Source organism: Lontra canadensis, unplaced genomic scaffold (genome assembly GCF_010015895.1).
Source record: "Lontra canadensis isolate GAN:19392208 unplaced genomic scaffold, GSC_riverotter_1.0 scaffold28, whole genome shotgun sequence".
Classification (NCBI taxonomy): domain Eukaryota; kingdom Metazoa; phylum Chordata; class Mammalia; order Carnivora; family Mustelidae; genus Lontra; species Lontra canadensis.
Window position 1 is genome coordinate 14,671,225 of NW_022631022.1, and position 25,745 is coordinate 14,696,969.

The 25,745-nt window shown below is 45.1% G+C and overlaps 1 protein-coding gene across 1 annotated transcript in view; it reads right to left on the reverse strand.

The window, feature by feature from the left end:
• THSD4 (thrombospondin type 1 domain containing 4) overlaps window positions 1–25,745 on the reverse strand; it is a 551,822-nt gene that overhangs the window by 282,505 nt on the left and 243,572 nt on the right. Inside the window, exon 7 of the mRNA XM_032864919.1 lies at window positions 20,552–20,688. Within this exon, the coding sequence (XP_032720810.1) occupies window positions 20,552–20,688 (137 nt within the window). The remainder of the gene's footprint in view (window positions 1–20,551; window positions 20,689–25,745) is intronic.

The following is a 25,745-nucleotide window of genomic DNA, read 5'->3' on the forward strand; positions in this document are numbered from 1 at the left end:
GCTTTGGTTTTTAGGACACTCAAGTTCACAGCTGTTACTCAATGTCAGAATTCAGGAAATGTTCACCGAGTACCAATTGTTTGCCAGGCACAATACTCAACAATTTCACATCTGTTCATGCCAGCTTTGTATTACTCATTTGTGGTAGGCAACGCCGCATTGGTCCATGGCCCTCCATCCATTGAGATGGCAAAGTACAAAGGAGACAGAAGGGCAGTTCTGAAGCTCATCTTAGACAGGAGAGTCTCACTTGCAAGAAGGAGGTGCCTCAGAGTCCAAAAGTTTGGATTTGAATTCCAAAAGGGCTCGGCCTACAAGATCACCCAAAGTTGGGGGCTGAACACAGGGTGTGCCTGAAAATGAGAGGCAAGCTCTCGTATGGGGCAGTGTCTTGCCACAAGGGGACAGGGGTGTACAACAAAATACCACAGATGGAGTGGCTTAAACAACAGACATTTATTTTCTCACAGTTCTGGAGGTTAGAAATTCAAGACCAAGGGGCACCTGGATGCCTCAGTCGTTAAGCATCTGCCTTCCGCTCAGGTCATGATCCCAGAGTCCTGGGATCAAGCCCTGTATCAGGCTCCCTGCTCAGCGGGAAGCCTGCTTCTCCTTATCCCACAGCCCCTGCTTGTGTTTCCTCTCTCGGTGTGTCTCTCTCTGTCAAATAAATAAATAAAATCTTTTAAAAAGAAAGGAAGGAAGGAAGGAAGGAAGGAAGGAAAAGAAAGAAAGAAAGAGAGAGAGAGAGAGAGAGAGGGAGGGAGGGAGGGAGGGAGGGAGGAAGGAAGGAAGGAAGGAATCCAAGACCAAGGTCTCCCAGAGTCAGTTTCTGGGGAGGACTCTCTTCCTGGCTTACAGTGTCTTCTTGCTGTGTCCTCACAGGGCCTTTCCTCCGTGGGTCTCTGTGGAGAGACAGCGAGCCAGCTCTCTAGTATCTTATCTCATAAGGGAGCCCATCATGAGGCTCCCACCCTGTCCCCTAAGTGCAAGTGAGGCCTTGTGAACAGCTGGAGCTCAGTGACGAGCAAAGACCCCACAGACTCCCATTTGCAGCTGTTCCATTTGTACCTGTGACACCACGCCAGGTATTACAGGAGTGACTGTTTCCACTTGCAGATGGGAAAACAGAAGCTCAGAGAGTAACAGCAATGTCTACAGGCACACCACTCTTAAGGGATGAAAGCTGGACGTGAACTCGGATGTAGTTAACTACAATGTGTGTAGTCGTTAACTACAATGACATGACCTGACCCCGTTTAAGAGAGAGGCAACAGATCTGCCATCCCCTCACGTTTTCAAACCCACACTGTGGGACCCGTATACCTGCCTAATACCAAGACCCTCCACTCTTTGGCTCTTCTTTTGATTCCATCCGGGTTTGTACCCACTACCTCCTTAGGGCCATCGTATCCAGCCCGGTCGGTCGTTCAGCATCAGAGCCCCGATCCACCTCTTTGCATTGTCATGGCTTTAATGCAGGGAGCAGTTTTTGTCCAACTTTTGAACCCAAATGGGTTTTTCCTCAGTGTCTACAAATCCTAGTATGCATCTATGGTGAAAGCTACACAGAGAACAAGGCATTGACTTTGACCAGCAAAGCTTACCGATGCTCTTGCCGATAAGAACCTACCTTTCATTTTCTGGTGGTAGTAGTTAGGGGTTGGAATTTTTGGTACAAGTCAAGTCCCCCTTAATTAAATCTACTTATTCCTAAAATGCTATTTTAACTTGAACCCAGTAATAGGTTTCACTGTCAAATTTTACTGATTTTGCTCTCAACACTCGTCACAACTCAAGTTACAAAATACCTGTATAGCCTGAGAACAACCGATAAACCTCACTGCCCTTTGTGACGTTCACAAGTATGCCTTAATGGCAGTAATAAGAGCTCGTTTTTTGGAGCATTTAGAGAAGAGGCAGGTACTATGCTTGGTAACTGACACAGAATTAGCTCCCTCAAGCCTCACAATGACTCTGGGAAGTGGGTCTGCTTCTCTGAAGCACGGAGGTGCTTAGGGATTGACCCAAGGCCACACAGTAGTATGTGACAGAACCTAAGACTAGAAACCCAGGTCCCTCTAATTCCAAGGCCCTGTTCTTCACCTCTCTACTGTACTGCCACATGGAAACAGTGTCCCATATTCTTCGGGATAATTCGGTCAGTCAGGAGAACAAGAGTTTGATGCCAGTGGTGTTGAAGGGTAATTGTATATATGCTTATGTCTGTCTCTTCCGTGATGGTCATCTTGGAGTCTGGGTCCCCTTGGGACCACCCGGGGTCCTGGGGGGTGGCGAGGAGAGGTAGTGCTAAGGCCGCCCGTGGGTCAGCCGGGCACACCCAGGTAAGACCAGCCGGTCTCCCTCCAGGTCTGCTTGCTGTGGTGGCCCCAGCAGGGCCCTGGGACTGGAAGCATGAACAGAAGGCAAGCAGCTTTCTGTGTAATCGTCCGATGTGTTTACAGCCAGTCCCTGGTTTTCACCACCTCTCCTTTAACCAATCCATTCCCCCAGCCACGCCTGAAAGCCATCTATATTTAACTTTTCACCACCTTGATTCAAGAATTTGTCAGTTTCTACCGGGTGGTTAGTATTACCAGGCAACCGTTTCCTATCAGTGTACTGGCGCCATCTAGGCGTGAATGGCGGTAACTGCAGGCCACCGCAGGAGCGTGGGTCCCTGCTCAGTTCTTCCCTCCATCTTTCTAGAAGCCCTTGCAAAGGAAACCGGAAGGACCGCATGAAGACCCTCACAACATGCCTTTACACTGGGCATAATATCCGGAAAATCATGCAAATGTTTCAGCTTTTGCAGACTTTGATGTATGACTGGAAAAAGAAGTTAATAAATCTATTACCTCAAGATCATAGGCACTGAAATCACACTACATGCCCAGTACGTTAAGGGAACTAAAAGTGAGATAAGGCGGGGCGCCTGGGTGGCTCAGTGGGTTAAAGCCTCTGCCTTCAGCTCAGGTCACAATCTCAGGGTCCTGGAATCAAGTCCCGCATCAGGCTCTCTGCTCAGCAGGGAGCCTGCTTCACCCTCTCTCTCTCTGCCTGCCTCTCTGCCTACTTATGTTCTCTGTCTGTCAAATAAATAAATAAAATCTTAAAAAAAAAAAAACTGAGATAAGGATAGGCTATTCCCCCAAACAATCTCGACCACCAGATTTCTGACTGAATTTGGGCAAGTGACGTCTCTCTAGGCCTCAGTTCTCTGGACCCTATCTCTGAACATCCGCAGTGAGGATGTTGCACAGCGTGATATACACCATTCTTACAAGGCCCTGCTCTAGGCTGTCACAACACTTCCACATGACAGCTTCTGTCGACTGCCCTTTGGTTTCAAGCTGGCAGACGGAAAAACCAGTAAAGAATAAATTATCTAGATACACTCTGGGTGTGATGGGGCAGGCGCCATTTGGGTACATTCCCATCCTCCTGCTTCCCCCTTTTTCCCAACAGAACCCTGACAACCTTTGTGTTGGCACCGTCCCCATAAGACCAGACCCCAGTCTCGCGAATGAGATGGAACCAGAAGTCAGCTGGGTGGAGTTGCTGAGAGAGAGATGGCTTGAGGAGAAGTCATGGACTTGGTTGACAGGTACACTTTGCCCTTCTGCCCGCCTGGAGCACGGGCTCAGTAGACTCAAGCTGTCAACTCGCGCTCATCACAACGTTTAGTTGCATGCTAAGGAGAACAGAACAAGACACCAGAAGGAGCCTGGGTCCTTGACAAGCTGCAGGAACCTCTTCGTTCGCTGAGGTGAGGGCCTCTTGCTCTGGGGTCGTTGCTCCATGGGAAACACAAACCTTCACTGGGTGAAACCACTGCTGTTGGGTTTCTCTGACAAGCAGAAAGTCATGCCTGATACAACAACTCAGCTTTTGTCATTCATTCTCTGTGCCAGATCTGAAATGGTCTGGGTAAGGCACTTGCCCTCTGGTGGGATAAGGTCTGGGGCGTTGTAACTCGTAAGAAGGCATCAGAGGCAAGGGAGGGGGCCGGGGAAGTCTCCCCCACAGGGACTCCTTAGCTGAATATTCAGGAATTAGCCTGGGAAATCAATCAGAATTAACCTGGTAAAAAAGGAGAAAGAGGGCTATAGGCCCACCCAGTGTCTTGGTTCTCATTCCAGGGCCCTTCCTTCCCTCCCACTAGTGACTTCATTAAATCCTCTGGCCCATGATCCGTTGAGGATGGGCAGGAGACTTGCTTCTGAGTCATAAGACAGGAGGAACATTCTGCTGTGAGGGCATCTAGAAAAATCTCCTTTGCTCTTACAAAGAAGGCGCAGAAGAAAGAGTCTCTTCTTCCTCTTGCTGGACCTCGTGTTGGCCCGAGATCTGTCCATAGCAGATATCCCAAAAGTGAGGGAAGGGAGCCCAGGCAGAGTTCATCCGAGTGCAAAGATGAAGGGAACCCTGACATCAGGGCACCAGGGAACTGCTGCACTGAGCAACTCCAGAACCACCAGGCACCCCGGGTTTATGTTATATGCATCAGCAATGTCAAACGACATTGCAGAGTGACACTTTCGGGTTCATATTTTAGAAGATGACATTGGCAGTCCTGTACAAGGAGGGATAACACCAGAGACGGGAAGACCTTATTACCATGGTCATTCTGCTCATCCACCCCAGTGACGGTAAAGACTGGAAGAAAGGGGGGCGCCTGGGTGGCTCAGTGGGTTAAGCCGCTGCCTTCGGCTGGGGTCATGATCTCAGGGTCCTGGGATCGAGTCCCGCGTAGGGCTCTCTGCTCAGCGGGGAGCCTGCTTCCTCCTCTCTCTCCGCCTGCCTCTCTGCCTACTTGTGATCTCTGTCTGTCAAATAAATAAATAAAATCTTAAAAAAAAAAAAAAGACTTGAAGAAAGGAAGTGATGGTAAGAAGGAGGGTGAAGAACAACATACAAAAACCCATCAAGGAGGCAGTTTCCTCAGGACCTTGCCCTTGCTGGCTGTGGTGCAGGGAAGGGAAGAGTAAGGGAAGACAGCATTCCTGTTTCTGACCTGGGTAACCAGGTGGGTGTTGCTCATGGAGATATGGGAGAAAACATCGGTGATGGCAAAGTCATTTTCTTTCAGAGGAGTTGGGGGAGATGACAAGAAAATATTCCATTTTAACTATCGCAAAGTTTGAGGCCGCTGTTGGACATATAGGCGGAGCTAGACCGCGTAGAGTTGCTAAAGGGGGCAAAGCATGGACTGTTCTCCATGATGAAGCTTGGCCAAATGTCCCCATGCTTAATGTCTTGATGCACAAGAAAAACACAATCTCCTAAGGAGCTGGTGCCTGCCCACCGGTAACGTGTGAGTCCTACAACTTTGAAAAGAACTTTCTGAGGCCGTAGCCATAAAGGTAAATCATGGCTTCTTCCTAGTCCATCAAAGTCATGATTCTGACCAGTCCCAGGAATTCAGACTTGGATATCCACCTGTCTACTTGATATCATTTCTGGAAAAGACTGGAGGATCATCTGAGAAAACCCAGACCCTCCTGCTGATCACATTTGCGCAGCTCAGACCATGGGCTCTCGGAGGCGTTGCTATGAATGGGACATCCCTGTACTATGTGGTTGGCGTTCATGGAATCCCCAGGTAAGACCTGGGGAAGAATGGCCAGATCATATGATGCCAGCAGCTTTAGATGCTCCGTGTTGAACAATCCCGGGGCTGACTGAAGAGGAAACTGACTTGTTCATCTGAACAAACATCCTCAGAATAAGTAATATGTGCCGACTCACTGTGCTACTTAACGGAGGATCAAAGATGAGCAAGACAAGGTCACTGGTCTGCGGTATTTCTGGGCATCCACGGGAAGGCAGATGTGTGAATCAGAACGGGCAGTAAAAGAATTACAGGTGTCTTCGTAGAATTCTAGCTGAGGCCCAACAGGGGAGGCATCCACCCTCTCCTGGGATCAAGAGAAAGAGCATTATAGAGGAAACGGTGCCTAAACTGAGTCTTGCCTGGTGAATAGCTATTTGCCATTTGCCTAAGGAAGAGGAGACATTCTAGGCAGAAGGAGGAGCGCAAAGCCCAGATGCATGAAACAGAGGCGTGGCCTCTCCAGAGAGCTTGGCCTGGCTTGGCCCAGCTGGAGTTTACGACCCCAGAGTGAAGAGGTGGGCGAGGCTCTGTCACTGTGCACAGTGAATGCCATGCTGGAGTCTGGACGGTGGGGATAGGCACGATGGGCCCAGAAGCAGGGGAGTAATGGGCTCTGACTTATATTTCAGAATCCATCTGGCAGCAAAGCAGAAGCTCAACTGAAAGAGAACAGGATAAGAGGCAGAAAGATCAGTCAGGAAAGTCTTCAATGGTCCAAAGAACAAGTAAGTGAAGACCTGATCTTTAGTAATGGTGTCAAGAGGGGAAGAAGGGATGGACCCAGGAGACTCCAGGATGCAGGAGGCAGAACCTGACCACCACTGGGTGTGGGGAGGTGAGAACGATGAAGACATCCCGCTAGTCTGGCTTGGGAGATGAGCAGGATGGAGGGGCCACCTGCCAAAATCAGAAGCACAGGAGCAAGATGGGAGGAAAATAATAATGAGTTCCATCTGATCGCGTTGGGCATCTCCAGGTAGGGATGCGTGGCAGTGAGTCAGCACGAGTCTGGAGCTCAGGAGAGAGGCCTGGCGACAGAAGACGCATCAGTTCTCTCAGTAAATGACTGTCTTCTGATGAAGAACTAAACTGTTTAAAACCAGAGAAGTCAAGAAGGTCACTTGTGGCCGCAGAAGAGCTGGTGTCAGTCTCGGATAATTCATACGGATTCAGCACTTTTGGCTCTCCATTCTGTAGAATGTCTGAGTTGCAGACTTTTTTTTTTTTTTTTAAGATTTTATTTATTTGACACAGAGAGAGAGAGATCACAAGTAGACAAAGAGGCAGAGAGAGGGGGAAGCAGGCTCCCTGCTGAGCAGAGAGCCCAATGCGGGGCTCCACCCCAGGGTCCTGGGATCATGACCTGAGCTGAAGGCAGAGGCTTTAACCCACTGAGCCACCCAGGCACCCGAGTTGCAGTATCTTACACAAAAGGGATACAGAGGTGATCCTGTCCCATCCTGCACCCCAATTTCAGCACCCTTTCTTCCCCGCCAGCTTATCAGCTTGTCCACACTTGGCCGTATGTCTTCTCTCTGTGCCTAGCTGCCTGTGTGCCCCATTCCTCACACATGGATTAGACATTCAGCCACATTTCCTAGGGAAGGCATTTCCACAAGAAATGGGCCATTCTAGGATCAGAACAATTTTTTAATGTCGACCAAATGTTTATTAGAAGGTATCAGAAAATAACCACCTCAGCCTTGGATAATCATGGGAGAAACAGATTTTCAGTTGAGACGAAGCATTTGTTCCTTGAGCAATCCACAGAACAGAAGGGATGTAGGGCAGCCTTTACTTCTAGGATTGCCTCAGGCACTTTCTTCTTTTAAAAAAAAAGTTAATAAAAATAATAAAATAAAATAGCAGGATTTGAAGAGCATTTGTTTTACGGTTTTCATTTTGAAATTACACTTGCTCCTTGTGCTTTAATTCAATACAGAGCTTAACACTGTAACCGAGGCTTGCTGCAGAAGGGAATGGGATAGGATACAGCTTTGAACATGCATGAAACTTTGATGCTTTTCAAAAGCACAGGATTAAGAAATTTTCTACGAGAGTTGGGAAGCCGCAGTTCCTCAAATGTCCAGCAGGGGGATCTGCGAGTGACACTGAATCGTTTTTGGGGGGGATTTTTTTTTCCTTCAGAATTGAACATCCATTTCAAAAAGACTGTTTCTGTGCTTCCTTTTTGCAACATTTAACATTCTCCCTCCTCCCCTTGAATTGCAAAATGCATCGTGGCTTCTGAGCAAAACCAAGAGAAGCTTTACTCTTTATGACCAATGGAACCCCAGTTGATCAGAGCCAAATATTGTAGAAACTTGTCGGCAGAAGACAGTCTCACCCTCTGAACACAAACGGTATTTACGGGCAGCCTCAGCAGCCCTGGGAGGCCAGGCATGGAAGGCAGAAACATAGGGCAGATGTCAAAGCCCAGTCCACTCTCCTTTAAAAGAAGTGCTTTGAATGCAACAAGGAAAACAGGATAATGGTATTTTTTTGTTTTTTTGGTTTTTTTTTTTTTCGCCCTCCACGCCTCTATTTTGAAGAATGACAAACCTAGAGGAAAAGGTTGCAAGCACAGTTCCAGAAACATCCACACGCACTTCCCCTAGATTTGGTGCACATTTCACCACACCTGTTTCACTCTGCTCCTCTCCTCTCCTTCTCCCTGGTCTTCACAAGTTCTAGCAACACTTCCTAAGCACCGAAGTTCAGTCAGTCTTTTTGGGGGCTCACTGTGGACCAGGGAGATATGCAGCAAATAACACTCCATCTAATGAGAACGGAAACGGTGTCAAGGCAAGGCACTACGGGGGGCTGAGGACACAGTACGAGCAGTGATGGTAGCCCTAGGGTCAGGGAATGCTTCTCAGAGGTGACCTAGAGGGACCTAGAGGTGAGACATAGAGGAAGAAAAGGATGCCTAGGGAGTAAGGGAGAAAGGCAAGGAAGAATCAAAGAGTCATGTGTCCAAGGGCTGAATAGATTTTGCTTGTCCCATTTCTAATCTTCTTTGGGGGAAAAAAAAAAAAAAAAGGATTTTACTTATTTGACAGACAGAGATCACAAGTGGCAGAGAGGTGGGGGGGGAGCAGGCTCCCTGCCAAGCAGAGAGCTTGATATGCAGGGCTCAATCCCAGGACCCTGGGATCACGACCAAAGGCAGAGGTTTTAACCCACGGAGCCACCCAGGTGCCCCCATTTCTAATCTTCTGCTTCCATGTCCTCTCTTTGGAGAGCAGCAAGTTAGCCGTTCCTGTGAGCTCGCTAAACCAGGCTGGGTGGTGGTAGGGAACTTACTGTATCTCCTCCTCAAGCCCTTGCAGCCTTGCCAGGTCGTTTGGGTGAACTCACTTCACAAAAGGGTAAGAGGGGACTCAGAAAAACCAAGATATGTAACAAAGGAGATCCAGCTGGTGAGTGGAGGAGTCCGTAATTGTTTCTGTTTATCTTCTCAAAGTTCAACTGGTGAAATGGTCTCTCCAAGGACGCCCGGCACTTCCATCCCTCTCTCCATAACCCCCTCCCTCCCAGGTCAGTTGGGCAGTAGCTTTCTCAAACCCACTGACTTTTGGGGAACCAGGGTTCACGTCCTCTGAGCTTCATTCAATCCACATTTTCTGTTCATGTTAGGACAGGGCTCCCCTTGCTCCCTGTGCCCAACCAAGATCCGGCTGTAATTTCCTGCGCAATTTCAGTACCTTGTCCCCATCTGTCTTTGCCAGCCCCCAGACATCAAAATCCGTGTAAATAAACCCCCAGACCTATCAGCACACCATCACTGCTACCATCGGATCTTTACACATGAAACAGTATTTAATTCTCGTATCTAAGTTGGTCTCAGCATCTCTAATTTATATTCAGAAAACTGAGTCTCACAGAAAACTGAGTCTCACGACTTGCTCAAAGCAATTTGTTTAGCGACTCCACACCCCGTGCCTGTTTTGGGAAGAGCCAGAGAGACTGAGCTGAAACAAGTGATTTAGAACTAAGTCTGAAGATAAATAGCAATTTACTTTGTGCATCCATACACAATTGTCCCTGGCATAATACAGTTCTGGGTGTTGTCATCAAGAAGAAATCGCCCTTCTTATTCACAGTCGTTCCAGTGATTGCCCCCTTAGTCCACCTCCACTTATTTTACTTTTGGCCTGTTTAGCCTATGTCAGCTCTGAATGAAACCCTAGTGTATGCCAGTTACCTGAGGAGCTGTCAAACGGACATGTAATTTCAATATTGACCACTAGGTGTCGCTACCAACCAGTTCTGCAAAATCGCCCTTTAGACGGTATCAGAAAATCAACACCAAGAAATATTAAAAGGCATACTTAACTTGATACCGTGCTACATAATCTATAAAAATTGGAACACAGCAAACAGATTCCCATGTGCAAAATATTGCATGATTTCTGGCCTCAAATATCCAAACAAAAACAAAAATAAAGACCAAAAAAAAAAAAAAAAAGAAAAAAAACCTTGTTTTTTTTCCCCAAGTGGGAAATAAAACAAGAACACACCAAGCAGGATGCTTGGGTGGCCTACTCGGTTGGGCTTCTGACTCTTGATTTCCGCTTAAGTCATGGTTTCAGGGTCCTGGGATGGAGCCCCTTGTCGAGCTCCCCACTCAGGTGGGAGTCTGTGCTTAAGATGCTCTCCCTCTGCCCCTGCCACACTTGTTCTCTCTCTCTTTCTCTCTCTCTCTCTCTCTCTCCTTCCCTCCCTCTCTCAAATAAAAACAAAACTCTTAAAAAAAAAAAAAAAAAGAAAGAACACATCAAGCCCATTGGAACACTACTAGGCACTGTACTTTATTATACCATATATTTGAAACCTCACATTGCATGTGGGAAGTATTTAGATTAGGCTTTTAGAAACTAATTTGAAACCCAAAGGACATAAAGATCTTTCACCCAGAGAAAGCTAATCAGCCTTCTCACAAGGGAGACAAATGTATTTTACAGCTTTGTCAAGCATAGCTTTAAGAAAACAAGGCTAGTCTTTGGACACCAAATGTCTGAGTCAAAAATCTTTTCACATACATGATTATCTTCAGTTTCTGGCAATCATGGCCATTACTGATCTTCTTTCCTTACTCCATCTGGGTGAGTTTGGAGGCAGGGTAAAAAAGAATCTGTTCTCCTTGCACCTTCTCAAGATTTGGTTAGAAGACCAGATCTGGAATATCCTTGAATATTATCATTATTAATATTTTGCTGATAATTGTGAAAATAAGGCCCGAGAAAAATAATCAGGATAGATTAAATTTCAAACCATCAGGAGATGGGTTGATAAACTTTAAGAAATTGACAGGATCTTTAAAAAAATAAAATAAATAAAGTAAAGCTTGTAGAAGATATTGCCAATTTACTGAATGACATAAGATAGTACCTCAAGAGCTGGGCTGCTCGTAGGGGCAGCAACTTTTTTTTTTTTTTTCCTGTCAAACTCAGTTAATTCTAAAAGTAAAGAGCTGCATGAATGTTCTGTATTTTTCGATAAATCTTCTAATATTTATTTGGCTTTCTCCCAACCATCTGTGGCATCTTCACCTGGCCTACCATGGTTTTATCATCAGGAGTACTTTTTATAATTGTAACTTTGGCTATTATTGTCCTATAAGTCATGGAACACTCATTTTTTTCCATTAAGTAAAAATGTGTTGTGACTATGAAGTCTTGCTAAGGCTCCTGAACACAGATAGCTTTTCCAAGTGATAAAGGTTTTCATTCAAAGTCTGTGAGTGCATTATGTCCAAGCAAAGAACAAGTTTACTTTTCATAAGTGTATGGGAGCAAAATCTCTCACCATAAAATGTGCCTCTTTGACCTGTGAATTATTTTAGACTGATTTTTTTTAAGATTTTATTTATTTAATTGACAGACAAGATATCACAATTGGGCAGAGAGGCAGGCAGAGAGAAGGGGGGGGGCAGGCTCCCCGCTGAGTAGAGAGCCAGATGCTGGGCTTGATCCCAGGACCTGGGATCATGACCTGAGCTGAAGGCAGAGGCTTTAACCCACTGAGCCACCCAGGCACCCCTAGACTGATTATTTTTAAGAAACTGAAGACTCAAGAAGTTTTCCTTTGTTGCCTTCCTATGAACTGCCTAAAAGTATTTAGATAGAGGTCCTGTTCCAGGAAGGAAGCTGTCACCACAGGTAACTACAGTTTGATACACACTATGTATGGTAGACAGGGAAGACCTTAGCAAGGCCTGTTTGAGCAAAGCCCTCTCTGTCCCATGGTTTCTGGATGGCCCAGCAAACACTTACTCCTTCCATTCTTCCTGTGAATTGCCTTCCCTCTCTTTGAAGCACTAGTCCTGTACCTACTTCTCTTTGGTCCAGAATGACATAAATACCTCATTTTGCCTGACTGTCTTTGGAATCTCTCATTTATGTGGATTTCCTATAAGTACATAATTAAATTTGAATTTCTCCTGTAAATCCATTTCAGGTCAATTTAATTCTTAGATCAGGCAGAAGAATCTTAAAAGACAGACGAAAAATTTTCCTCCCTAACCTAAGTTTCCATGCTGGTATGTTTTATTTCTCTCTCAAAAATGTATGTTTTTGGACACCTGGGTGACTCAGTGGATTAAGCTCAGGTCATGATCTCAGGGTCCTGGGATCAAGTCCCGCATCGGGCTCTCTGCTTGGCAGGGAGCCTGCTTCCTCTTCTCTATCTCTCTGCCTGCCTCTCTGTCTGCTTGTGATCTCTGTCTGTCAAATAAATAAATAAAATCTTTTTTTAAAAAAATGTATGTTTTGGTATTCATGTATGAATAGACATATAGACTAATGGAAAAGAACAAAAAAGCCCCAAATATATGCTTGCATACATACATATACACAGTAATAAAGAGGGAGCCTCAAAATAGTAAGGGAAAGATTTAATCCATTATGGTAAAACATAACTAGGTAGCCATCTGAAAAAAGTATAATTGAATCCACACCTCACACAATACACTAGGGTAAATTCCAAATGTATTAATAGAAAATGTAAAAATGTAAAAGCATACAGCCATAAATTAGTTAAAGAAGACATAGAAGGTTGTTTTTAGATTTTAAAGTGCAGGAGATCTTTCTGTGACACAAAATCTAGAATCATAAAAGAAGGAATTGCTAGATCACCATTTAAAAATTTAAAACTTCTGCATGCCAAAAAAAAAAAAAAAGACAAAAATCTCATGATCAAAAGCATAGGTCAAAAGGCTACTTGGGGAAAAAAAAAAAACACTTGCAATTTATATCTCTAAAAAAATAAACTTTCATGTATGAAAAGCTCCTACAAACTAAGAAAAAGATCAACCACCCAGTAAAAAAAACAGAGCACAAAAAAGGAATATAAATGGTTCCTGGGTCAGAAGGGCAGTGCTATTGGGGGGAGGGATTAGAGCAGGGCAGGTGAGGTGCCTAAGGCTCAGAATTTAAAGAGGCCCTGAGAATTTCATTTCATTAGGCACCTCCTTAAATTCTGCATCCAAGCCACCTCACTCATCATACTCCAGGCCCCTAAATGGTTCTTAAACATACGAAAAGATGCTCAACCTCAATCAAAGTAAGAGAATTGCAAATGAAAACGACCCAAGATACAATTTTTCACTTATCAGATTGGCAAAAATCCAATGTTGGACAACACACCACCCACAGATATCACTGGTGGGAATGGGAGTTGTTTGAACCACTCTGGAGAGCAATTTGCCACCCACCAAGCATTTAAATCACCAAGACATATGGACTCTTGTCTCACTTCTAAAGAACTGATCTTACAGATACTTGCAAACAAGTAAAATGACCCCCAAACAGTGTATTTATTGCCCATTCGCTTGTTAGTAAGACTGGATGTATCCTACATGAGCATCATCATAGTTAGACAGACCATGATTAACTCATACGGTGCAGGGCTATGTAAAGGCAAGAAGGATGTCCTTTAGATATCGAAATGGAAAGCTTGCCAAGGGATGTGAAATAAGCAAGTCCAGAACTATGTGTGTGATAAGCTACTACATGTGTCAAAAAGAAGGAAAAAATAATAAATCATGGCCTTATACATGCAGAAAAACATCAGCCTTAAAAAAGAAATGATCAAACAATGATTATTTCCTCTCGGGCCATGGGGAGCTGAACGGATAGAGGACAGGGGATCATACTTTTTGAGGTCAGAGTCATGCAAATTGATTTATCTTTAAAAAATATGAAATACAGGGCGCCTGGGTGGTGCAGTTGGTTAAGCAGCTGCCTTGGGATCCAGTCATGATTTTCGGGTCTCTGCTCAGCAGAGAGCCTGCTTCTCCCTCTCCCTCTGCCTGCCACTCTGCCTACTTGTGCTCTCGATCTCTTTGACAAATAAATAAATAAAATCTTTTTTAAAAATGTGAAATACAAAAATGGTATCTATGATTGGTTTAGGGGTGATGATGGGGGTACATGGGGGTAGAGGTAGGTATCTGTCCCAGGGGACCCTGCGGAAGCTTCCTCTGATTTCTCAGTTACAAGTGTCAGTCACCACCCCTGCCTATTAAGATAGAATGCTTCTTTAAGGTCCCTTGGGAGGATGTTGCCCATTCCTTCAGAAAGCTAGGGGGAAGGCACCCTAAATTTCTCTCTCTGGTATAGGAGGACCACCAGGACGGGTAGGTTGAAGCTCTGGACACCATACCCCAATTTACCTGGGCAGCCCCTCTTTTATCTGCTTTCATATTGGAGATCCTGACTGACCCCCAAACTTGCTCTTAATATCATCCAGTTTCCAGGAGAGTCTTTCTGGGCTCATAGAATGACTCCATGGAGGCCTTTCTATTGTTAAAGCCAGCATGGGTTCAGGAAGATGTGTGGGCACCTTGGAGGAACCAAGTCTGGCACCATCAAGGGGAGACTAGATTAACCCAAGGACAGGGAGCAGAGAGAAGGCACAAAGGGTTCATCTCCATATCCATCGGCTCTGGAGCAGCGCTCAGGTACTGGATCCTGGGCTGGAGACTGAGCTTGAATTTTCTCCCATCCCTGGGGACCTACAGGGTCAGTAGCACCTCGACCCCTGCCCTCCCCTACAGTCCATCTGAGGTATGCCTCCTCACCAGTTCACCAGCCCGGCTCCCCCATTAATTTCATGATGCTTGTCAAAATTCAGAATTCTTTTGCCTCTTAACCAACCTTTTCTCTCTATTACTTTTTCCATTGGATTTTAAGCTCAATGTCGTAGGACCGTGTTCATCTTTTCCACTTCATCCCCCACACCTACAACACTGTCCAGTAGCGAGCAGTTAAGACTATTTGTTGAATTAATGAATGATCCTATAATACTGCTTGGGCTGTTAATACTTAATTCATAAATATGCATTAATTAAGAAATCTAACCAGAGTTTTTACGTTAGTAGTGGTCCCAGTGATTGGAAGTGAGTAAAATGATAGATAACGGCAAAGAGGTACATATAAAAAAGGCAGATGTCATCAGCTTAATTTTAGGTATCGGTTTAAATGTCAAGAGGGTCTGAGAACAGGGCCTGGGATCTAACATTCCAATGTTTCTTTAATCCTATTCTTGATTATTTGCAGGAAAGGAAGTACACAGTTTCTAATTTGTTGTTTTACTCATTCTTTCATACATTTTAAGGATATTTACCAAATAATCTTCACACATTCATTAAGCATCGAGGATACAGACACACACCACACTCAATCTCTCTCCTATAGGAGTTCAAACACGTAAACACATGTCAAATATTAACATAATATGATAAGGAGTTTAATAGTCACAAGCAGACAGTCCTTTTAGAACACAGTTTGCTGGGGGTGGGGATACGAGAGGGAGTCCACAGAGTGTCACCTACGCTCAGAATTCAAGCAAAGGGAGAGGCCTGCACCCTATTTCAAGGCCAAATCATGCAGGTGTCTGTCAAAGGGGAGAACATTATACCCAATATGGTTATTCTCTTGGTTTGACTCAAGTGGCCACAGAACTCTACAAAGTCCACAAAATAAAGCCAGTAACCAAAAAGGGAGAAAAAGGAAGCAACGTAGGGCAAACAGGCAGACTACCAAGCAGGGTCCACCCACGTGGCTCGGGCAAGCGCAGCGGAGGGTTTACCCAGGAGGATGACGGGAACTCGGGCGGACATATGCCCGCACACTCCCACAGGCGCGCACACGCATGACGTCATCCTTCCCCGCCAGGGCCGCCTGCCGGTGCGCAGCTTATCTCTGACCATTTGGAAGCAGTTACCTTGCTTTAATTTACTGAATCAATCTGGAAGTGTCTGTGGACGTGTCCAGATTGAAGGCGAGCGGGGAAAGGAGTTGCGAAGGCCCCCGCTGAGTACGGACCGACGGGGCGCCGCAGGCATAGCCCCTCGGGAAGGTCAAGACCAACCTGGGATGAGAGGCAGAAGTTCAAGGGCAGAAGGGCCTCTTCTCCCCCCACTGAAGGCCCCACCGGAATATGCACTCTCACACTTGGTATGTTCCTCCTGCCTCAGCTCTGAAGGGACTGAAGAAATTCAGAGTGAGCGAAATAGAGCAAGACCGGGGATTAAGAGCTTGCAGATGCCAAGAATTTTCCCCGACCTCTGAGGCCTGGGGTTCTGGGTATGTGGCCAAGGGGGCTTCCTGTCCCAGTTTTATCTGCACCCGATTGCCCATCCCAGCCAAAAATGAGAAAGCTCCGTGCTGCTCTCAAGACTAACTTCATTTGCTGAAATCCAACAGCCTGAGTCACCAAGGCTTCAGTTCAGCTATTTACACATTTATTTTAAGCACCTATTCCATCGCGGGCATTCTGCTAAAGCAAAGTGCCTGGAAAAGCTCCCAGCTCGCTGGGTGGTAGGTGGGGGCAGCGGGGACAAACAGTCCCCGAGAAGCGGGACCACACAGCGCTCCAGGGAGTTAGCCGGTCGCTCTTGAGCAGAGCCCAGCAGGTGGACCAAGGATGGACACAGAGCAGCACTCGAGGCTGAGGGAACAGCGTGTACATTCTCGTGGATGCAGAGAACCCTGCAGGCCTGCTGGCTCAGAGACTGACAGTCCCAGCCGGGACAGCAGGGAGGGAGCCCAGGGAGGCCAGGCAGGAGACAGATGTTGAAGTGTCTGGACTTTATTCCCCAGGGGAGGGGGAGTCACAGGTACAGTTTAAGCAAAGGAGAGACATGTCCTAATACACGTTTGGAAAGGCGGCCTGTTTTGGAAAGAGACGGTGAGGACTATAAACTCCGAAGAGGAGAGAGACCTAAATAAAGCACATGGGTTTCTTCCCGTCACCTATAAACTGTTCTTTCTATTCCGATGAACAGTTCAGCCTAAAAAAACCAATGTTAATAGTCAACCTCTGTGTAGCCCTTTGCGTGTCTGGATTAACGATATCATTTCATAGGTAAAGCACAGAGCACGGTGTCTGGAACACAGTTTTCTCAGAAAAGGCTCCCTGCTGGCCACATCAGCTCTGACACCTTGCTTCTCTGAGGTTTCCCATCCGTCCGTTTTTTATTGCAAGGCATTTCCTCAAGGCCTGTTTGTTTCCCACCAAAGACTCTTTGTGGGGGAGAGAAAGCAGGTCTTGGGGGTGGTTCTCACTCTCAGGATCATTCAAGTCTAGAAGTCTGAGGCTTCTGTGAGGCTGGTCTCCAGGCAGTTGAGTGTTTTTCTCTTTCTTGTCCTTTACCCAAGTTACCCCGCTCTTTCAAATGCCTGCTATCCCACCGAAGAGAAACTTTCATCTAGGTTTATTAAGTGGTAAGCAAAAGTAATATCTGTGTCATCAAACTATTATAATTCAGTTATTCAGACAGAGCTGAGATCAAGCAAAAAAAAAAAAAAAAAGTCACAGCAGAGTTAATGTGATGCTCAATGATAGACATTATTCCTCTGCTCTCTGTTAATGAGATATAAACGGTATTTCGTTCCCAAAATGACAATAATGATTGGGCAGGGCTAGAAGTGTCTCAGAACTTCTCTGAACACAGGCCAGACATTCCTAGTTGATGGAAGGGGTCGAGTTGAGGAAGGGAGGGTCTCTGAGGGCTCCAGATACATTCTCTTGCTTGAGGAAAATGCAGTCCTTTCCCCTCAAAGCCTATCTATATGCAGTCCTGAGATTCAAGACAACTTTTGGGACCCTTCAGTCCCTGCCAAGAAAAGAAAGTCTAACCCAGCACTGAAGGACGGCAGAGGGACCCCCATTTTCTCTGGCCTCAGCCTCTCACCAAGCCAGTCCTAGGATGTCTGCATTCTTCCTGCCCCTCTTCCAACTCTAGGATCTAAAGCACAGAAGAGTTCCAGCAACAGGGTAAACACAGGCTGCCCACAGGTTGCTCTGCTAGCCCAGGAACAGTGCATTCCAGTTTGCAGGGGGTGGGCTTGGGACCTTTCTTTGGCTTGGTGTCAAGGGAGACGATCCCCTTCTCTCTTAGCTCCTCTCTTGCAGGTTTAGCTCGAATTCTTATTGGATGCTCGTCGCTTTTGCTAACTTGTTGTAGACCTGGGTTTGCATTTCAACTGTACGTGGCCAGGAGAGGCTTCCTGGAGCCATTTCAGATGTCCACGAGTGACAGCTCGCTCAGCCACCAGTCAGCAAGGTAGCAACATCAATTCGAATTCTGGGCTTCCAATCAAATATTCAGAAAAGGACACTGTACCCTTTGAAAGTCGCAAAGTAACTCGGGCCTGGGAAGCAAATGTACTTGTGATGATTCTAAACTCAAGTTCGAAAGAGGACAGGATCGTCAGTGATTCCAACAACTTCAGGGAGGGAAATTTCAGGAAAGTGCACAGAGAACAAGTACATGGTAATATCAAAGCGGCCCTTGTAACATCAAATTCCTGTTAATCTACTCACATCCTGGGCAATGTTTGTCCCAATCTTTTAGCAATTACCATCTGCAAACTGTGCCACCCTATAGTCTGAATGGTTTTCGACAGTCAGTAAGAATCTGTAGCCACGTGCATATAAGTCTTTGTTTTTCTTTTGTATCATCAGGTCACAGACACTTAATACAACACTAGGAAAACACACTCCTTCAGTGGAAAGAGCCCAGGTTTCACCTTCCTTCCAAGTCATGACACCACTCTACATGTACATTTCTGAGTCTTGGTTAACTGTATTTTCATCAAAGTGTCCTTTAGAACTTTGCTACTTGAGGACCTGTGGCATCAGCATAACTTGGGAGCTCACTGGGAAGCAGACTCTCAGGACCTTCCCCAGACCCAGCAGATTAGCATCTGCAATCCCCCGGCATTTCACCCTACAGTGTTCTCACGAAAGACAATGTGAGTTCACCAACCTGTAATCTAACAACAAACAAATGAACAAAGAGGATGCTTTTGCATAGGAAATTCAAAGAGGACAGGACATATGTGGACATAAACAATGTATTCATACTAAGAAATGCCAGTATGCTTACTAAATGACAGACCAGGAGGTAGACACTGCCCTTCTCCTGTGTTAGAGGCACAGAGCAATTTTGTAACCTGCATGAGATCCCACAGTCAGTCACACAGTGGAAGAGGCAAAATTTGAATCCAGGCGGTCTGACTTCTGAGGGCATGTTTTTAACCATTACACCCCATCCCTTCCTGGCGCTGTGCACCTGTATTCAGGAAATGAAATAGCTCTGATTCAGGGCCTGGAACAAAAAGCTAGGTTGCTATAAGGCCCACCATTTCAGGCTCAGTCACATTTAGAAACAGAGACCACATCAGCTGGAGATCAAAACCTCTAACAGAACCCTCTTAGGTATGATCTGAGGTCAGCGAGGCATGGAGAGGACATCTGGAACCCCATGATTCTCCTGATGGGGTGGAAAATGGGGCCGGACAGGTCTGAGCCCCTACTGTACTTCCCATCAGGCTCCCCTGGCTCTTCCATGCCATCCCCCACCTCTGCTGGGGTTTTGCTCTTCCAAAGACCCCTCCCACCCACCAGATAGCCAATGACAGGGGCTCCTTTCTTCACTTACATTGAAAATCTGCAAACATCTGTTCTGCTCAAATAAGTCATTTTGCACCTTATTTGAAACCTCCTCATTAAAAAAAAAAGTCTGGTAGGGGAAGACTGTGCTGATAAAACCACACGTCAGTAGCTCTTCAACTAAACAAGAAGATGGATAGGAGGGATAACAGGAAATTTCAGATGTGATAACCGAAGAGTTCATCCTTTGTGAAAATCAAGCCTACCAGCTACAGGGTGTTAATTAAGATGGGGTTTTAGTCTGGGCCCCAAAGAGTCATGTACCTACTGGGGTCTTAACTCCACTCATACATTTACAGGTGCAAGAAGGGTGGCAGTCCAGGCCCAATTAATGTGGTCATGGAATCCATGCCATCTCGTTGAAGGTGCCTATTGCTAACCACACGGTTCTTTTTGGCACAGGTAAGCACCCCCAAGGATGCTCTTAAACCCCAAGTGTTTGCAGAGTGGGGGACAGGGAGTTCCTGGAACAGACTTCGTAAGTCCGAAGAGGCCGGAAAAACTCTGCCTGTTTAAGGTACAAATCTGCTCTAAAAGGCACTAAACCCCTTTCATTTGGAAGCCTGCCCCATCAGGTGTGAGGCAAGATTAAATACACATTGCCCTGAAAATGCCACCTTGGCCCTCGTGATGCCAGCAGTTTCTTCACAGATCCAGCCCTGCCTCCTTCATAATCTCCACTCCAGAGGTAAGGAAGGACGGCGGAGTCCCCTTTGATGCACGTGATGGAAACATAAATCATTTAATACTTGAAATGCCAGACTGAACCTTGGAAGACATCCTGAGATCAAAATCACAGAGATGACAGAGCCGCCCTAGGTGAGCCCACTTGTCCCAGAGCTCGTGGTTCGGTGCACCGCGGGCTGTGGGGTGGGAACAGGCCACGGCCTGGCGACACGCGATGGAGTTGGCAGTTCCAGATTGAGCACCGGGAGAACAAGCTACAGACATCCAGTCCTGGGCACTTACCTTGCACTGCCCAGACACGCAGATGGCCGTGCCATTCTGGTCACAGGGGGTACCATCAATGACCTTCTCAGCTTGGCGGACGTAGAAGCGGTAGCCCATTGCCTGGCAGTTCAACTCACACTTCCGGTTGCCCTTTACTACCAAAAAAAAAAGAAAAAAAAAAAAAAAAGAAAGAAAAGTACCTTTTTGCTTCCAGTATTCCTTCTTGAGATAAAATTCACATAACATAAAAGTAACCATTTTAACCAAAGTGTACAATTCAGTGGTTTTTAGTATATTCCCAATGTTGTGCAACCACCACCACTAACTAATTCCAGAACATTTCTGTCACCCAAAAAAGAACCCCTGGACCTGTTTGCAGTCACTGCGCCCCTCCCTCCCCACCCCCGACTTTGGCAACCACCAGTCTATTTTCTTTCTCTCGATTTGCCTATTCTGGGCGTTTCATAATCACGCACTTTTCTTTTTTTAATATTTTGTTTATTTATTTGAGAGAGAGAGCAGGAGGAGGGGAGAGGCAGAGGGAGGAGGAGAAGCAGGCTCCCTGCTGAGTAGGGAGCCTGGCCTGGGACTTGACCCCTGGTCTCTGGGATCATGACTTGAGCCGAAGGCAGAGGCTTCACTGACTGAGCCACACAGGCGCCCCATAATCACACACTATTTTAAACTGTGCTGGAGTTACGACATCTCCCCACATTTGATGATTGAGGGAAGGGACTGGGTCTTGATCTACTGGCCTATAGAGATTCAAAGGGATTCTTAAGGAATCTCACAATGCAAATAATGGACTCTACTTTTAGAAATCCTCCCATGCTTTAACACAGTCGTAATTATATCTCACTTCCCAGAGATCACAGTGTGCACACAATTTTTTTTTAAATTTAATTTTTAATTGAACATCTATGCTGTTCTAACACTTTTATACTCTGTTACACAGAGTTTCCTGTAATAATTCTTCCATTATTAGATACTTAAGTGGTCTCCCCATCACCTCAGGTGGAAGACTCCCCGCTGAGTAAGAAGCCTGAAGCAGGGCTGGATCCCAGGACCCTGGGATCATGACCTGAGCCAAAGGCAGTCGCCTTGCTGACCGAGCCACCCAGGCGCCCCAGCCATTTTTTTTTTCTTTTGCCTTTCTCTCCTCTCCCCTGACCAGATATATTCCCCTACAGAGTCTTTCACACAAAGCCTGGCACACAGTCAGTACTTAATAAATGCTAAATTAATTACTGCTACAACCAGTACATTCAGAGCAATTTAGCTGCCCCAAAATAAGAATGAGAAAATTTATCAGGCAAGATATATTTCCAAAACAGACCCCAAGCCAAGTACACACTGATTTTTTTTTTTTAACTGTTTTTGGAGACAAGATGAATGCTATGTTCAGCCATTAGACAGCATGTTCCAGGGTCATGCCTTTGTCTGAAAATCTGATTACTGGATTGGATAACACTGACTTTTTCCTACACAACACAATACATCATATTTTCCCCAGAGTGGCTGCCTGTCATAGCAATGAACTTCACTCCAAAGCCACTGAAAACCGCTAACAGGAAATAACATGGAGCCTCTGGGATCACAGGGTTTAGGGAACACTGAATCTTCTATGTACTCCGAAGTCTATCTTAGAAGTCAGGAGACAGGGTTTCATACTCTGGCAGCCCAAAAGATAAAAAAAGGTGATCCTGACAAAATCAAAGAATACCAAGGACGGAAGCACCTTTAGGAGTTACCTAAAACCAAGCCATTTTTACGTAGATTAAAAACACAACATTGCAGCAGGCCTAAGAAAGGAGGTGACAAGGAAGGGGTAAACTAGTTTCCAAAGCTTGCTTTCTCAGGTCATCTATCTACCCTGACCCGGCTTCTTCTTTCCCAGCTCTCACTTTCTGAGGTGACAGCAGGACTGATCCAAGGGCATTGTCTTTTAAGTAATAAAAGTGTCTGAAAGGCAGCCTCACACGGGGTAAGGGTTTGGAGTTCTCACTTCTCTTGGCTTCCTCCCAACTACCTATAGCCTTTGGGATACTATCTTTCGCAGCCACAATTTTATTTCTCAGTATTTGCGACCGTATAGCAGAAGAACTTTCCGAGAACAAAAAACAAAACAAAACAAAACAAAACAAAAAAACATGTCTGAGTGTGAGACGATGATGGCCGAGTCTCTGACCAGCTGCCCGAAAACAGCCTTGAGTCTGGCCTTGAGGTTGGGCTCCTCCTACCTGTGGTCCAAACCAGCCACTAGGTCTGAGCCTCTGCCTATGTGGCTTAGACAGCATCCCTGCCTTCTCAGACTCGCAAGAAGGAAAAAGGGGGCTCTAGCAAAGAAATAAAGCCTCCGGACAAGGGACTGCCTAACACAACTGCCTAGAATCCTGATCCCTTAGCAATACTCAACCTGGTGCCTCTCATGAAAGCGCATAAGGACCGACTTCTCTTGGCCCTGCATACACTCCCCAGCCACTTTAAAAATTCCACAGAAAAATATATTTGCAGGGCCTCAGATTAAGGTTTTCCATAGATAATAACTTCGTTCCTTTTTTCCCCCATGAATACAACTAAAATTCTCAGACCAAGAGCTTCTTCTCTAAGCAGATTTTGCCATGGTTTTTTCAGTGCAGACAGAGGAGGAAAATTGGAAGAGTGTCCAAGAGTGGGGAGCAATGGGCCGCAAGCAATGTGGGCACCTCCTTCTCTCCCAGATTCTCTTATTGCTCTCCCTTTCTGTTCTCATCTGCTTCCCAAATGTCCTCCCCACCCCCAAAGGGAACACCTTTCTATTCCACACACTGAGCGGGTGACATGCAGCATGTCCCAGGACCGGAAGCATAGCACCACCTGGGAACTTGTTGAAAATGCAATTTCTGGGGCCTCACCTCCAACTCTTTCAGCAGAACCTGTGGCAAGCTATTTAAACAAGCCTTCAGGGCCCTTCTGGGGCAGTCAAGTTTGGGAGCCACCGCTCGAAGGAAAATCAAGCAGTGAGAAGGCCTGGAAGTTGCTGACTATTCTTATTTTGAATCCAAGATGTTCAAATTCTACACCTAAATTTCTAAGGTAATATAAGCACCATCTGTAGCTACATTTAGAATATTGACAGGTATCTGGATTCTTGATGGTAAAAATGCCCTCTTACTATTTAAAAAAAAAAAATGCTGATTACACAAGAAAATTCAAGTGACTTAGAATAAAGCAGCTAACAGCAAAAGCTACCCTCAAATACAGGTTACATATTTAAATTACTCACTGAACTGTGTTCCCTCAGAAAACCCACTGATATAAAAACATTTTTTTATTTTTTTTATTTCATTATTTTTTAAAGATTTTATTTATTTATTTGACAGAAAGAGAGAGACATAGCAAGAGAGGGAACACATGCAGGGGGAGGGGGAGAGGGAGAAGCAGGCTTCCTTTTGAGCAGGGAGCCCAATTTGGGGCTTGATCCCAGGATCCTGGGATCATGATCTGGGCCGAAGGCAGACACTCAATAACTGAGCCATCCAGACACCCCTAAAAACATTTGTTTAAAAATGATTTTATTTGTTTATTTGAGAAAGAGAGAGAAACGAGTGGGGGAGGGGCAAAGGGAGAGGGAGAAGCAGACTCCCCACTGAGCCAGGGGCAGCGCTGAGCCATGAGGGGCTCAATCCCAGGACCCTGAGATCATGATCTGAGCTGAAGGCAGACGTTTAACCAACAGAGCCACCCAGGCGCCCCAAGAGTAAAGACATTTTTTAAGTGATAAAAGACAAAAAAAAAAAAAAAAAAAAAAAACCAGAGAAGGAGTTTACAGTTACAAAATCTTGGAAGGTAGGAAGCAAAAGGACCTCTGGAAATACCAAAGCAGACCCAAGAAACTGAGCATAAGCAGGAGGGGAAGCCGCAAAACCGCCTAGTACGTTGCATCTCCAAGAGACAACTTTGTAAGTATGGCAGAAAGCAGGCCTGAAAACAGAAAAATCAACTGTAGGGGTGGTTAAGAAGTAGTCAGAGATTCCACTTTCCAGAATGGTTAGCTCAAAGCCTTTGAAAATCAACTCCTTCATAAAAGCAATGAGAATACTGTCAAAAGATAGCTGGAATGGCTATACTAATATCATGCCAAATAGACTTTAAGATAAAAGTTGTTACTAGAGACAAATAATAGCATTTTATGATGACAAAAGAATCAATCCATTAGGAAGACAACAACAGAGCCCCCCCAAACACATGAAGCCAAAACTGAAAGAACTAAAAAAAGAAATAGGCAATTCAACAATCATAATAGTTTGAAATATTGATGCCACACTTTCGATAATGAACAAAACAACTAGACAGAAGATCAGCAAGGACTCAGAAGACCTGAACAGCATTGTACACCAACTAGACCTAATAGCTATCTATAGAACTTTCCACCCAACAACAGCAAAATACTCATTCCTCTCAAGTATACATGAAACATTCTCCAGCAGGGACCAAATGTGAGGTCACAAAACAACCTTAATACATTTACAAGGACTGAAATCACACAGAGTATGTTCACTCACCACAATGGAATGAAATCAGGATTTGAAAGCAGAAAGAAATTTGGGGACTTCAAAAATATGTGGAAATTAACATACTTCTAAATAACTGATCAAGCAAAAAACACAAAAGGAAAATAAGAAAAAACTTTGAAGTAAATAAAAATAAAAATACAACACATCAAAACATGGGATGCAGCTGTAGCAGTGCTTAGAGGAAAAATTATAGCTGTAACCATCTATGTTAAAAAAGAAGATCTCAAATCAATAACCTAATCTAATTATATAAAGAATGGAGAGACAATAGAGAAAATCAATGAAACCCAGAGTTGTTTTTTTTGAAAAGATAAACAAAACAGACAAACTTTTGGATAGACTGACCAAGAATGAAAGAGAGAAGACATATAACATTAAAATCAGAAATGAAGAGGGAACATTACTACTGATTTTACAGAAAAGAAAAGGACTTCTAACCAGGGAAATTAGGGGGGAAAAAAAAGAAAAAGAAAAAAGAAAAAGCATCCAGATTGAAAAGGAATAAGTAAAACAATCTGTATTCACAGATGACCTGATTGTATATATAGAAAAATTTTCAAATGCACCAAAAAACTATTTGAACTAATAAAAAGTTCATTGAGGTTACAGGATATAAGATCAATATGCAAAAGTCAACTGTATTTCTACACACTATC